Source organism: Lepidochelys olivacea (genome assembly GCF_965140295.1).
Source record: "Lepidochelys olivacea isolate rLepOli2 genome assembly, chromosome: 2".
NCBI lineage: Eukaryota > Metazoa > Chordata > Testudines > Cheloniidae > Lepidochelys > Lepidochelys olivacea.
In genome coordinates this window covers 117,653,251-117,667,320 of record NC_140412.1, presented here as the reverse complement: position 1 = coordinate 117,667,320, position 14,070 = coordinate 117,653,251, and the positions used below count along the sequence as shown (strand labels likewise).

Genomic DNA, 14,070 nt, shown 5'->3' with positions numbered 1-14,070 from the left:
ATCCACATCCTTCTTGTAGTGTGGGGCCCAAAACTGGACACAGTACTCCAGATGAGGCCTCACCACTGTCGAATAGAGGGGAACGATCACGTCCCTCGATCCGCTCGCTATGCCCCTACTTATACATCCCAAAATGCCATTGGCCTTCTTGGCAACAAGGGCACACTGCTGACTCATATCCATCTTCTCGTCCACTGTCACCCCTAGGTCCTTTTCCGCAGAACTGCTGCCTAGCCATTCGGTCCCTAGTCTGTAGCTGTGCATTGGGTTCTTCCGTCCTAAGTGCAGGACCCTGCACTTATCCTTATTGAACCTCATCAGATTCCTTTTGGCCCAATCTTCCAATTGGTCTAGGTCCTTCTGTATCCTATCCCTCCCCTCCAGCGTATCTACCACTCCTCCCAGTTTAGTATCATCCGCAAATTTGCTGAAAGTGCAATCTACACCATCCTCCAGATCATTTATGAAGATATTGAACAAAACCGACCCCAGGACCGACCCCTGGGGCACTCCACTTGACACCGGCTGCCAACTAGACATGGAGCCATTGATCACTACCCGTTGAGCCCGACAATCTAGCCAGCTTTCTACCCACCTTATAGTGCATTCATCCAGCCCATACTTCCTTAACTTGCTGACAAGAATACTGTGGGAGACCGTGTCAAAAGCTTTGCTAAAGTCAAGAAACAATACATCCACTGCTTTCCCTTCATCCACAGAACCAGTAATCTCATCATAGAAGGCGATTAGATTAGTCAGGCATGACCTTACCTTGGTGAATCCATGCTGGCTGTTCCTGATCACTTTCCTCTCATGCAAGTGCTTCAGGATTGATTCTTTGAGGACCTGCTCCATGATTTTTCCAGGGACTGAGGTGAGGCTGACTGGCCTGTAGTTCCCAGGATCCTCCTTCTTCCCTTTTTAAAGATTGGCACTACATTAGCCTTTTTCCAGTCATCCGGGACTTCCCCCGTTCGCCACGAGTTTTCAAAGATAATGGCCAATGGCTCTGCAATCACAGCCGCCAATTCCTTCAGCACTCTCGGATGCAACTCGTCCGGCCCCATGGACTTGTGCATGTCCAGCTTTTCTAAATAGACCCTAACCACCTCTTTCTCCACAGAGGGCTGGCCATCTATTCCCCATGTTGTGATGCCCAGTGCAGCAGTCTGGGAGCTGACCTTGTTAGTGAAGACAGAGGCAAAAAAAGCATTGAGTACATTAGCTTTTTCCACATCCTCTGTCACTAGGTTGCCTCCCTCATTCAGTAAGGGGCCCACACTTTCCTTGGCTTTCTTCTTGTTGCCAACATACCTGAAGAAACCCTTCTTGTTACTCTTGACATCTCTTGCTAGCTGCAGCTCCAGGTGCGATTTGGCCCTCCTGATATCATTCCTACATGCCCGAGCAATATTTTTATACTCTTCCCTGGTCATATGTCCAACCTTCCACTTCTTGTAAGCTTCTTTTTTATGTTTAAGATCTGCTAGGATTTCACCATTAAGCCAAGCTGGTCGCCTGCCATATTTACTATTCTTTCGACTCATCGGGATGGTTTGTCCCTGTAACCTCAACAGGGATTCCTTGAAATACAGCCAGCTCTCCTGGACTCCTTTCCCCTTCATGTTAGTCCGTAAGGTTCACGTTGCGCATGTGCGATGTTGTTCTTAGCTCAAGTCTATGGCGAGCGGCCCCTTCCCCCCGCGTTTATGCGAAGGAGCGGGGAGGCTCTGCACCAGCACGTGCGGGGGCTTGGTTGGTTGGCCCAAAGCGGGCAGCTGTGAGGTGCAGACAGGCTGTGCTACTGGGGGGAGCGGGGGCCATGCTAGCTGTTGGCTGACCCTGTGCACAGTAGCTTTGTGCCATGACTACGTTTTATCCATTTGAATAGCATGAGATAACCAGGCTACTGTTCCAAACCCAGCACCTCCCTGCATTTATTAATGCCAGCCCTACCTTTTTTTTTTTAATCGTGTAGGAGGGGAGAGAACTAACCCCACCCCAATATCCATGTCCTATCTCACTAAGGCCCTCATGCTGCTGGCTGGTGACTCACCCCTCATTGGGGTTAAATCAAGGCAGGACAGTGCAAACCCCTCACCATCCACTCCCAGACACTGGCTTCTCCATCCAAGATGGTCCATGTCCCATGGCGGCACCAGGTATCTCTTTGGGGTAGCATACTGACAGATGAAGTGGACATGTCAGGCACTGGGTCTTTCATACAATCATAGACTATCAGGGTTGGAAGGGATCTCAGGAGGTCATCTAGTCCAACCCCCTGCTCAAAGCAGGACCAATCCCAATTTTTGCCCCAGATCCCCAATTGGCCCCCTCAAGGATTGAACTTACAACCCTGGGTTTAGCCTTAGGGTTTTGTTCAGTGTTACTAACTCTCATGATTGTGTTGTGAAACTTGTGGTATTTGGTGTCTTTTTTCTTAAACCATGGGATCAATATGAGTGGTGTGTGCACGTGTTGTGCGCTTTCCAGGAACAAATGCATAAAGATGTTTTTACATCTTATCAGTTAAACAGGTGCCTATGTACTTTTGAACCGGGGCCTATAAGCCTGATCCAATGTCCTTTGAAGTCAATGGAAAGATGGTTGTTGACTTTTGTGAGCATTGGGTCAGGGCCCATATGTGTTAGAGTACTCTTGCATATAAAAGTGCCATAATTTAAAATAGCCAACCATCTAGCAAAACTATGGGACCTGATTTTCCGCAAACCAGTAAGAACCAGAGATGCCAATTTTTCTATTTAGTACGGTATTTTAAAACAATTCCTAGTTTCTTTGAAGATTGTTGATATTAATATTAATATCTTAATATTATACTAGTGAGTTAATTGTTTAATTAAACTATGTTAAAAGAACACTATTAAGGTTGCAAAGTCAACTACTCAAAAATTAAAAAATCAAGCTTAATTTGTTCTCCTGTCACACATTCATTATGATACAGTATTTACCTGCATGACCACATACTATTTTTTGCGTCATTCAGTGCTCAGGATGGATGGTGTTCACTTAACAAGCAGCTATTCAATATTTTGTTTTCTCATAATAGTTCAGTGCGTGGCCCCAGGTCTTATTGCACAGTATCCAAACCCTGCTCTGAAGATAGAATTATTAATTTCCTCCAGGAGGCACTGCATAATTGAGCCTTAAACCTGCAGCTGCTTATTACATTATCCCATGCAGACTCCTTTGTCTAACCTGCAGTGTTTCATATGCTCCCAGTTTAAAGTTGGAGTTTATTTTTAAATTCTCCATCACAGATAGGCTATGCATAGAATGAGATACCTGCATTCGCTTCTCCACATAAATAATCCCAGGCTTGTCAACTACCAGGCTCTCCAACGTCAAACTAATGCAAGATATATATTGAGTTTGAAACTGGGAAAAGCCCTCCCCAGTCCAGTATGCAAAGCACTCAGGAAAGAATCCACTACATCCAAAAACTGCCCTCAAACTTTCAGTTTCCTCTCGTTGTTACTTCCGTAATTTATATACAAAGGAAAGGTGAAAAATGAATAGTGTTTTGTCCATGGTTTGCATTAACTTTAATACATCACTTGAACACATGCAATTTACTGCTCTGACAGTGATAGAGAGAATATTTCATCTTCTGTTCTTTAGTATCTACATTGTTTCCATTTGATTTTTGAACATCTTGACCCTGTAAATTATAGGAAAAAACATAAATCACAATCTGAAGATTTCTCTAGGTTGTTTTTTTTTTAAACTTCTGATTCTTAATGTATTGAAATGCTCTTATGCATCGATTTACAATAATGTTTAATCTGAAACTGGATAAGACTCTCTAAATCCTGGTTATTGGGGCAAGTATCTCTCAGCAAATAATATCCAAACAGATATATTATGCCAACTTTTCTGAAAATAAGTCACTTTTGATTATGAACAATCATTGGCAACGTTCTTTGACTTACCTCAGTAGTGGCTTTTGGAAAAGCAGACCAACATCTTTGCCTGTGGAAATTACAAAGATAGGTTGTTTCTGTGACATAGGAGGTTTTCTGTTTGGTGTGCTAGAACCTGGAATGATATCCTAACATCTTCTGGGCAACAAAGATGAAAATTATTTTCTAACTGAATTAACTGACCGCTGCCCCACATCCATTTATAAATGGACACTAAATGGTGCTGTTACTGAAACTGCTAGAGGTGTATTCTAACTCGCAGGTGGTGGAAGGCATATTTCAAAAGAGCTGGATAACCCCTATAGCCCAAGGGAAAGGTTGAAATTATTGTTATTTATAGTGTTGTAACACCTGAAGGCCTCAATTAGGCTGGGGCCTTACTGTGCTTGTATATATAATATACTAATATAGTAAATGACAGACCCTGTAACAAAGACCTTACAGTCTAAAAGAAAACATAACAAGTGTGTGAAACAAGCAAGCAGGTAGGGGGACATGGACAGGAAACACTAACAGTAGAATGTTTTAGCATAGACTAGCTGTGAGCTCAGTTCACAGGTGTAATAAGCCAATCAGTAGCAATAGTTGCTATTATCACAACTTGATTATATGATACACCTCCTCTCTGATACTATTTCTGTGAATCAAAGAAGGAGCATTAGGAATTCCCTGTCAAGACATCTACAGAAGATCTGATTGATATGGACAAACATCTTTGTATTAGGATTACCAACCCCACAGGTTTGTCCTGGAGTCTCCAGGAATTAAAGATTAATCTTTAATTAAAGGTTATTATGTCACATGATAAAACCTCCAGGAATACATACAACCAAAATTGGCAATGCTACTTTGTATTAAAAAGAGTTATTTTCAGCTAGAAGGGGCTGATCATGACAGTGTTCAGTTATATAGATTTTTTTTCCCTGCAAAAAGGGCCCTCAGTTGATAGTATCTATTATAAAAAGGGTTGATTTTTTAAAAAAAACTTTTATTCTGGCATTTGAACTGTATGATGTTTACCTCAGCTTTCTGGCTTTCATTTTGAACTTCTTTATTAAGTCTTCCAGATGCTTGTTTCTTTTCTCTAAACTGTCAGCAAGAGACAATGTAACTGTTTGTACACTGTATAGATATAGATGTATCTATCCTTATTTTTCAGTACAAATATTTTTATTAGGTACAGTACAGAAATTAAGACTATCAAACTGTCTCTTCTGCATGTACTGTATGTGAAGACACTGGGTGGGTTGGATGCAAGGGGTGGGGGGCTTGAAGGGTGTATAGAAAGCAATTTGGGCAGCAGTGTCATCAGTGTAACACCACATTCTATGTCTGCCTAATTTTTCTTTCAACTCAGAATGGTGCAGTGTGTTTGTGTTCCCAGTGCCTGGCTGAGATCGGCACTTGAATGAGAACAAGCTGGCTGAAGCTAAATCCAAACATGATGGAGGTAAGCGTGTGGGACAGAGAGAATTCTTGGGGGTACAGCAGGGGTTATTCTTACCATCCCTGTTGAAGAGGTGTCCCACCTTTTGTCCAAGAGGTTCACAACTGGGGGTGCTTTTGGGTCCCCAACTGCTCCTATAATCTCAGGTGCCTTTAGTGGCTAAAAGTGCTTTGTACCTGCAGTTATTATTCTTAGATCTGGACCTTGCTATGGCTATTCATACCATTGAGACTTCAAGGCTGGATTACTTGGCTATTGAGCCAGGTTAGTCACCAATATTCCAGGAACAACACTGGTTTCCTATTCACTTCTGGATTCAGTTCAAAGTGGTAACTTTGGTGTATAAGGTTCTGATGCAGCAAAACACTTAAACATGTGCTTAATTTTAAACACTTGAATAGATGCCTTGATTTCAGTGGGACTTCTCATATGGTTAAAGATGAGAACATGCTCAAGTGCTTTGCTGAATCAAGGCCTAAAGTCTTGGGAGGTTTGGGCCTGAGTTACCTAGAGACTTCCTCTCCTCCCATGTTTGGTAGCAGCAGCTGAAATCAGATGAGTTCCACGTGGCCGCCAAGGATATCAGCTCTGGCAGCTCCTTCATGGAACCATCAGCATGGGCATGTACCTGGAGCAGATCACTCCCATCCCTGATGCCTGTCCATTTTGCAGCATGAGGGAGACCCTGGCACACATTTATCTGCAGTGTGCCATGTTGCAGACCCTTTTCCAGTTCCTTCAGAGCCTCCTTTTGAGGTTCTGGCTGCACTTTTCCCCACACTTTTTCATTTTTGCACACCCTTTTCATGGCCCCATGAAGTCACAAGACCTCCTCATCAACCTCCTCCTGGCGCTGGTCAAAATGGCCATCTACGATACCAGGAGGAGGATGTTGGACGGGAAAGTACTCACTCTGTGACTGTGGGGCCTACTTCTATTCCTCCCTTGTTTCACACATCCAGGCAGAGTTCCTCTGGGCAGCATCCGCTGGCTCCCTAGCCATCTTTGAGAAGCAATGGGCACTGTCCGGGGTTCTCTTCTCGATGTCCCCCTCTGAATCCCTGATTTTGAACCTAAGACCCTCACTCTTGTCCCTGCTTAATCATTTGTTGTCCCGCGCGATCACTTGAACCCTGGGTTTAATTGCTCCTCCTCTTAGGCTGTGGGAAGTCTTCTGATAAGGGCGGACTTGCGCTAGAATTCAGTAAATCAAATGAGGCACTCCAGATATCATTCTTAGAATGAAATATCTGGAACTGTTAGCAGGTTGTTCTCACTGAATATCACTCAACTCAGGAAGATGCTTGCCTCTGGTGAACCAAGAGAACCCCAGTATGTTGACCCTTAAGACACATTGCCTGCCTGAGTGGTGGTGGAATTGCATGTTTGAAGAGTTGGTGAGTTGATATTTAAATTGTTTTGGGGGAAAATCTCTTCCTTTAAAAATTGTATAAACTGTATTTTCTTACACATTTTTATACATGCACCTTGATTTTGTAATTAGATGCATTTTATTAATTAAATATAGCTTTTATAGAGAAGGCCTACACAATTTAAGAGAGAATTAGAACATGTCTATAGAATTTTTAATCAGGCTAGGAAATCTAGAAGACAGGGTACTGGACCAGGAGTCAGGACACCTGGGTTCTACTGACCTGTTGTATGAACTTGGGCAAGTCACTTTACCTCTCTGTGCCTCAATTTCTCCTCCCACCCTTTGTCTGTCTTATTTATTTAGAATGTAAGGCCCAGGTCCTCAAAGGTATTTAGGCATCTAACTCTCACTGATTTCAGTGAGACTCAGGTGACTCAGTACCACTGCAGATCTAGGTGTAAGGTCTTTGGGGTTAAGACTGTGTCTTATTATGTGACTGCACAGTGCCTATCACAATGGGGCCCAAATCTCAGTTGAGGTCTCTAAATAATAATAATAAATACATATCTGATCAACCTATACAATTCAATAGTAAGGATATAATTCTCTATTAAATTCTGTAGTTTTCTAGAGTCATTCTATAGAGCCATATAATCCTGTCGGTTTCAGCCCTATTATATTTCTATAGGACTTTTCTAAAAGGTAAATGACTATTGTATATAATAATTATAACTAATAATAGGTCTTATTGGAATATCTTACAATGGGATTTTCCCAATAAAGCATATACTTTACAGAGCACACATTTTACCATCTATTACTTCACTACATGTATTACTAGACTATTAAGTCAAAGTTTTCAAAATTGGCCTTTTGTTTTTTGTGCCTACATTTTTGGATTCCAAAATTGAGATACCCTGGGCCTAAAGTCATTTTTGGATTCCAAAAGTCATGAGATCCCACAATTCTAATTGAAGTCAATGGGATTTGCAGATCTTTAGCATCTCTGAAAATCAGGCCCAAGGCATCTCAGGTTGGGCATTCAAAATCTGAAGCCACTTTTGAAAATGTTGGTTTTGGTCACTGAGCCTCTCAGTCAGAGTTTGACAGGCTTTTTAGTCTTCCCCATCTTGTGCTGGATTTCTCAAATTAGAAAAGAATAACAGGAAAATAAAGCATGTTTTAAAATTGTAGTAGGCCTAAAAATAGATCCTGAATGTCCCTACTAGCCAGACAATGGAAGACCTCAGTAGAAAAATAAGTTTTAACTTGTGTTTTTAATCCCCCACCCCTCCCCCGTGAAATCCTCTGACACTTACTCTATTGATAAAGATAGTCCATAATACATATTTCTGTGGTATAACTGACACCACTAGTCCCATGCAATCTATATGGGATATATATCAGCCTTGGGAAAGAGGTTTGGATTACATAACCTTATTATCTCTTACATATTTAATCAACTGCATGCTTTTACAAACTCAGACCCTGATTCAGGGCAGCAGTTCAGCACATGTTTAACTTTAAAAGCATGTGCTGAAGTGCTGCCCTGAATCAGAGCTTCAGTGACCAGTCCTGCAGAACCTTATTTACAGAGCTTGGTGTTTACTACCCTTAGCAGACCTGCTGATGTACTTTGTACTACTCATGGTAATAAGTAGTGTGCATAGTGCAGGATTGGGCCTTGTCATTGTTACCATGTCATTTCCTGTCCTGTAACAGTAAAATAAATTTGTTACCGGGTATGATGTCATATTCATGTGGAGTCTGATTCTGCAAGGTGCCAAGTGCTCTCTGCTCCCATTTACTTTATTATTGGGTACCCCATTTGAGATCTGAAAATCAATGGGACTTGAGAGCACTCAGCACCTCAGAGAAATGGGTCCTAGGGGTCCATGCCTGCTCCTAGTGAAATAATGGCAAATCTCCCATTGACTTCAAAGGGGTTATGATTAGGCATTGAGGCTGGGATTTTCAAAAGCACTTTAAGAGGTTTAAACTTCAAGCTCTCATAAAATTCATTAGGATTTCAGACAACTAACTGCTTTGTGTTCCTTTGAGAATCACAGCCTTAAGAGTTTTAATTTCCAGAAAGGAATTGTTGCTGTTATACTGCAACAACATTTTCTCAAAAACTTTCAGATTTTTTGTTCTGTCTAAAGAACAGTGATAACTGTTTGAAGATCAAACAAATAAAAAGAAGTTGAGAAATAATATGTCCTGTCAGCTTGACCACTTTTGATGTACTTGTCAGACACAGAAGAAATAGAAACAGAAGATAGCTGTTGAAAGATCAAGTGATCTAGATAATTTTTTTGTCGTCGTTAAGGAGAAAGGTGGAACTGATCATGACTCTTTCAAGTACATTAGGAAGTGTAGCACAATGGATGAAGCACTCCAAATAGCCACACTTAAAAACATTTCCAGCTTCCATTTGGTGTTGGTGGGTTTGTTTCTGTTTGTTGGTTTTGGGAAGAAGATTGATACCAAAAAATGTTATAAATAATATACAAGCCTCAAGCTGTATATATTGCAAAGCTCTTATCCCAGTTCTCAACTGGAATGGTGCAAGTTGGCCCTAAATTAGGCATAGCCAGGCCTGGGAAAGGCCCTCATTTTAATGGGATGCTCAGGTAATGTAAGGCAGCCATAACAACTTCTATGTCCCTCTCCCATTGCCACTGTAGGGAGCATGGTCAAAGCTCCAGAGGCTCCCCTGCACTCTGACAATCCACAGATGTCATATCAACTCTTCGGGACAGATGTAAGCCAATGAGTTGTAAATTGGTCCATTGCAGCTGTGTAAATTGGTCCATTGCAGCTAGTGTAAGCGGGACTCACCCTTAGGCTGCTCTAACATACATTGTGTGAATGCTCCATGACACATCTTTACCAAGATAAGACCACCTTTGCAATCCCCTTCCAAAGATTCACTGTTTACTCCATTGCTGCAGCTGAGGATGGAGGCCTATCCTTTTAGTTTCGGTGATATGTATTGTACAAAACAACTGATCTTTGTTCTCATGTTTTATGTTGTACAGTATCTAGCACATTTCAGTAATTATAAAATATAAAAATACTGTCATATCAAGGAACATAATTTATTCTTTGTCTCCCTGAATAAGGGAAGCAAGGGAAAATCTCTCTCTCTCTCACACACACACACACACACACACACTTCTCTGCAAAATGAAGAAAATCAAGTAATTAGTTCAGTCAACCTACTATGATATCTGGGAACTTGCTATCTCAAGCCTTTGGTCAGCACATTCAATAATTTCCTCATATGATGTTACCTTTCAAAATAAAATCATCAAGTGATTAGCTGCTGTATAATATCTAAAACAGCAAAAGACAGTTTCCACAAAGCAATACATTCTCATCTCCATAGGTCTTGCATTTGTATGTGTTGCTCCCACTGTCCCTAATGAGCATTCCACAGCTATATCCTACTTGTCCTGCTGATGCAGATAATTCTACTGATTTTAGAGGGACTAACCATGTAAATAAAGTAAGCAGGACTTGGCTCATATGCTAAGTTTCTACACATACTGAGTTTAGCTTCCTTTTCTATCAAAGTATATCAAACCCAGCTCTGTGTTCTTTAGAGGTTTCCCATCCAAGTACTGATCTGGCCCAACTCTGCTTACTTTGTGAGATCTGACAAAGAGTTCACAAGTCTAAGAAGACAATTAAGATAGGTCGGAAGAGGGGGAGAAACATACAATATAAACAAATGTCCTGAAAATGTCAACTTTCCATTGTGTCAGGTTAACATGTAAAGTTTCTGCTATACAATCACACTTGTACCTTGCATGTCAAGCTACCCAAATCTCCTTGAAGCTTCTCATTTTCTCCTGTGAGTCTCTTACATTCTTCTTCCTTTAGCGCCAGATGGTTTTCGAGTTTTGTAATCTCAGAAAAACAACAAAAATATTTCATTGACAATTACTGTCTTAAATGTGTCCTGTTAAACATCAGAAATAAAGAGCTACCACTCAGAATGGAAGAGTGGAAGATAGATGGCAGCCATGACTTCCTGAAAAGGGATAGTGGTCTTTGCAAGCCTTTATTTGTCACTTGTCTCAGTTCCCAAACTGTAAAGTGAGGATACGCTGCTTGTACTTACTAGGGGTATTGTGAGGCATAAATCATTAATATTTGTAAAGTATTTTGAGGCTCCCAGATGGCAAGCACTATAAATAGAAAATGCCATTACTTATCACCACCAGAATGTGTCTGTGTTTGTATGTGTATGTAAATATATCCATAGGAGTACGTAAGGTTCACCAGACTTAGGAAGTGAACTAGAATGCAGTGTGACAAAGCATTATTGTACACTGTTTTCCAACAAAAATAACTTCCAAGGCCTTATTCTGTCATATACTGGTTTCCTCACCTGGCAATGGAGGTCATCACTTTGCTTATGGTATTCACCCAGTTTTGTTCTCAGCAAATCAAGCAGTTCTGTGCCACTCCCAGTTTCCTCTTGACCAGCACCTGCATCCTATGGATAAATGTGTCATTAAGGAAAATTGGGTCAAATCCAATATTAGTCATTATACTTGCTTCCTTTTCTATAATAATGGATTTCAAGTTCCATAATGTAATTAGTCTATTTTTACAACTATTATCCAAACCACTCAATCTACCAAAGACTAGTTTGGTCTTCAAGGTTTCCAACACACTCATTTTTTAAAAAAATTGCTTGTCAAAATCAGGACAATATACTCTCTGGGCCTGATTCTCCACTTGTTAATCCAGGTTTAAACTGGTGTAATTCTGCTGATTTTAGAAGTGTTACACTTACCTAAAACTGGAGTAATGCAGTAATGACTCAAATCCTCTATTTAGTATGTTTACATTTTCCTAAAGACTACATGCCAGAATTTAAAATGTTTGGTAAACGTGACTGATCCACAGAGTTCTATTCATTCTGATACAGCTTTTTAAAGTGTAAAATGTAAAAAGATTATGGCACAGAATCTCACCCCAGCTCCACTCCCTTTGTGACTCTCAAGCAATGTAAAGGAAGCTGAGACTCACTATAACTAAGGCTAAGATTTTGTCATGGTTATTTTTAGTAAAAGTCACAGACAGGTCATGGGCAATAAACAAAAATTCATGGAAGCCATGACCCCTCTGTGACTTTTGCTGCTGTGGCTCCATGGGTTCCCCCACCACTGTGGCGGCTGGGAGCTGTGGGGTTTCCCCTCCACCCATGGCAGGTAGAAGCTGCGGGGGGGACCCCTCCGCCCCTGGTGACTGGGAGCAGCAGAGTGACCATATTTCCTAAAGAAAAAATTCGGACACCCCCAGCCGCTTGCCTGAGATGTCCCCCTCCCCCGCACAAGGCTGTCGCCTGTCACTGGAACCCCGAGGAGGGCCCCCTCAGGAGTCTGTCACCTGTTGCTAGAACCTTGCAGGGGGGCCCCTGTCACTGAAACCCTGCCAGGGCCCCGCTAGCTACCACCTCCAGAGTCCCACAGCCCCTGGGGCTGAAGCGGAGAATGTCACGGAGGTCTCTAGAAGTCGGATTCCGTGACTTCCATGACTTCCGTGACATAAACATAGCCTTAATTATAATTCCCATGCAAAGAATTCCCCCAGCACTGGATGTCCCTAGATGGCACACAGATGTCAGACAGGGCTCTAGGCTGCCTTCCTTGCAGGCCCTGGTGCCAGGGGTATATCAGGACTGGGAGTGTAGAGCGAATGACCAAAGTTTGACTCCCTCAGGCATTCCCCAACTGGACCATAGCCAGCTGGGAGAGGTGAGGCATGTGGCAATGGAGTATGGGTTCTGGGAAACAAACACATCCAATTCTGAATCCTGACCTACCTACACCTTGTCTTCTTGATAGTCAATAAAAATATAACAGCTCTTTTACAGATAGGGCATGAAATTTGGAAAGGGAGAGGAAGAGTGAAAAAGGAGGCCTGTCTACACTAGGTAAGTCACTATGTTAATGAATGGGGTAGCACCGCTGGCACTGTCTTGCCCTGCAACAGAGCAGTGTGACTTCATTAGACTGTTTGGTTTATATGTATTAGTGCGGTGATTCCAAACACACCCAACTGTTATTGTACCTATGCACTGAAACGCCTTCCCCAAAGTTCCCTGCATATCTGTCCACAACAGGGGCACTGCAGCAGGTGCTAAGCCGGCAGAACTCGGATACACACATCTAGTTTTTATTGTACTGTTAGTAGTAGTGTATTCGTCTTAGCACCCAGGGCCCTAATCAGGACTGAAACCCTATTGTGTTAGGCTCTATACAAACACAAAGGGTATGTCTAGGCAAAATCACAGGGTGTGCAGCTCAAATAGACTTTCCTGAGCTAACTTTAATTTAGCTAGCTCAGATCCTGGAGTAGTGAAGCAGCAGCAGCACACGCTTAGCATAGGCTAGCCCTTAAGGTAGTTATCGAGGGTGCTGGGTTGGCCTGTGCTGCGGCAGCTTCACTCCAGGACCCAAGCCAGCTACATTAAAGCCACTCTGGGTTCATCTGCTTAAACTGCAATCTAGACTCACCCACAGAATGAGACAATCCTGCCCCTGGGGAACTAAGTCATATTTTAATCTAATATCACCGTATATTAATACTGACCAAACACCAACCTATTACCTCTAATTTCTATAACTGTTGATAATGTTGAACTCACCTCAGTCACTTGATCTTGGGAAGCTTTCTCATGAATAATTAACTCTCTCATGGCTGCTATGCTTTCCCTGTGTTTCTGTAACTAAATATTTACAGTGATTAAAGTACGTGAAAGAGAGAATATATGCCGCTCAAGTATAATTTATTTTTAACACATAGCAGAAAAACTATCAATCACACAAGCAAATCTTGGGTGGAGAGACTCCCAACCAAAAAATACTGCCTTATAAAATGATAGACAGAGCCTGGGTGTAGTACGTTATTTATATCACTTCAGTATCCACAGAAGGAAGCACAGCTACCAAATGTATCCAATTTATTCTGTTCAGATTTTTGTATCATGCCCATTGCTGTGTTCATCCAACAATTTTTATCACTTCTCATCCCAGTCCAGGCACCTATGCAGGGGTACAGCTGCATGGAGATAGTTGCAAGATCTGGGCCTTAGGGATCAAGAGTGCCTGTTAGACCCTAGCCCCTGCTGAAACCCATCCCTCCCCTGGAGCTGGCTACAGATCTGTTCCTTAATTTATTTTTTATTTATTTTGATTTTCATATCAATTTTCTCTTTTCTTCAGACAGAACAGCAAACCTGGGTACATTAAGGGACATTTTGTAGCAGTACTAGAGTGCAGCAACTG

General features: G+C 41.9%; 1 protein-coding gene across 1 annotated transcript; it reads right to left on the bottom strand.

The window, feature by feature from the left end:
* Positions 1-3,597: 3,597 nt before the first annotated feature.
* CAGE1 (cancer antigen 1) lies at positions 3,598-13,507 on the bottom strand. The gene is made up of 6 exons (XM_084618316.1): positions 13,431-13,507; positions 11,163-11,270; positions 10,574-10,678; positions 9,989-10,059; positions 3,951-3,990; positions 3,598-3,679 (listed from the first exon to the last, which is right to left on the bottom strand). Coding segments are annotated over exons 1-5 (336 nt in total). The 5' UTR covers positions 13,482-13,507; the 3' UTR covers positions 3,598-3,679; positions 3,951-3,989.
* Positions 13,508-14,070: the final 563 nt, after the last annotated feature.

Excerpts from the sequence above, each read along its gene's own strand:
- CAGE1 (XM_084618316.1), bottom strand. The coding sequence starts at position 13,481 with ATGAGAGAGTTAATTATTCATGAGAAAGCTTCCCAAGATCAAGTGACT. Across the intron at positions 11,271-13,430 it reads CCCAAGATCAAGTGACTGAG|GATGCAGGTGCTGGTCAAGA; the intron begins GTGAGTTCAACA and ends ATTTATCCATAG. Across the intron at positions 10,060-10,573 it reads TGGGTAGCTTGACATGCAAG|GTAACATCATATGAGGAAAT; the intron begins GTACAAGTGTGA and ends TTATTTTGAAAG.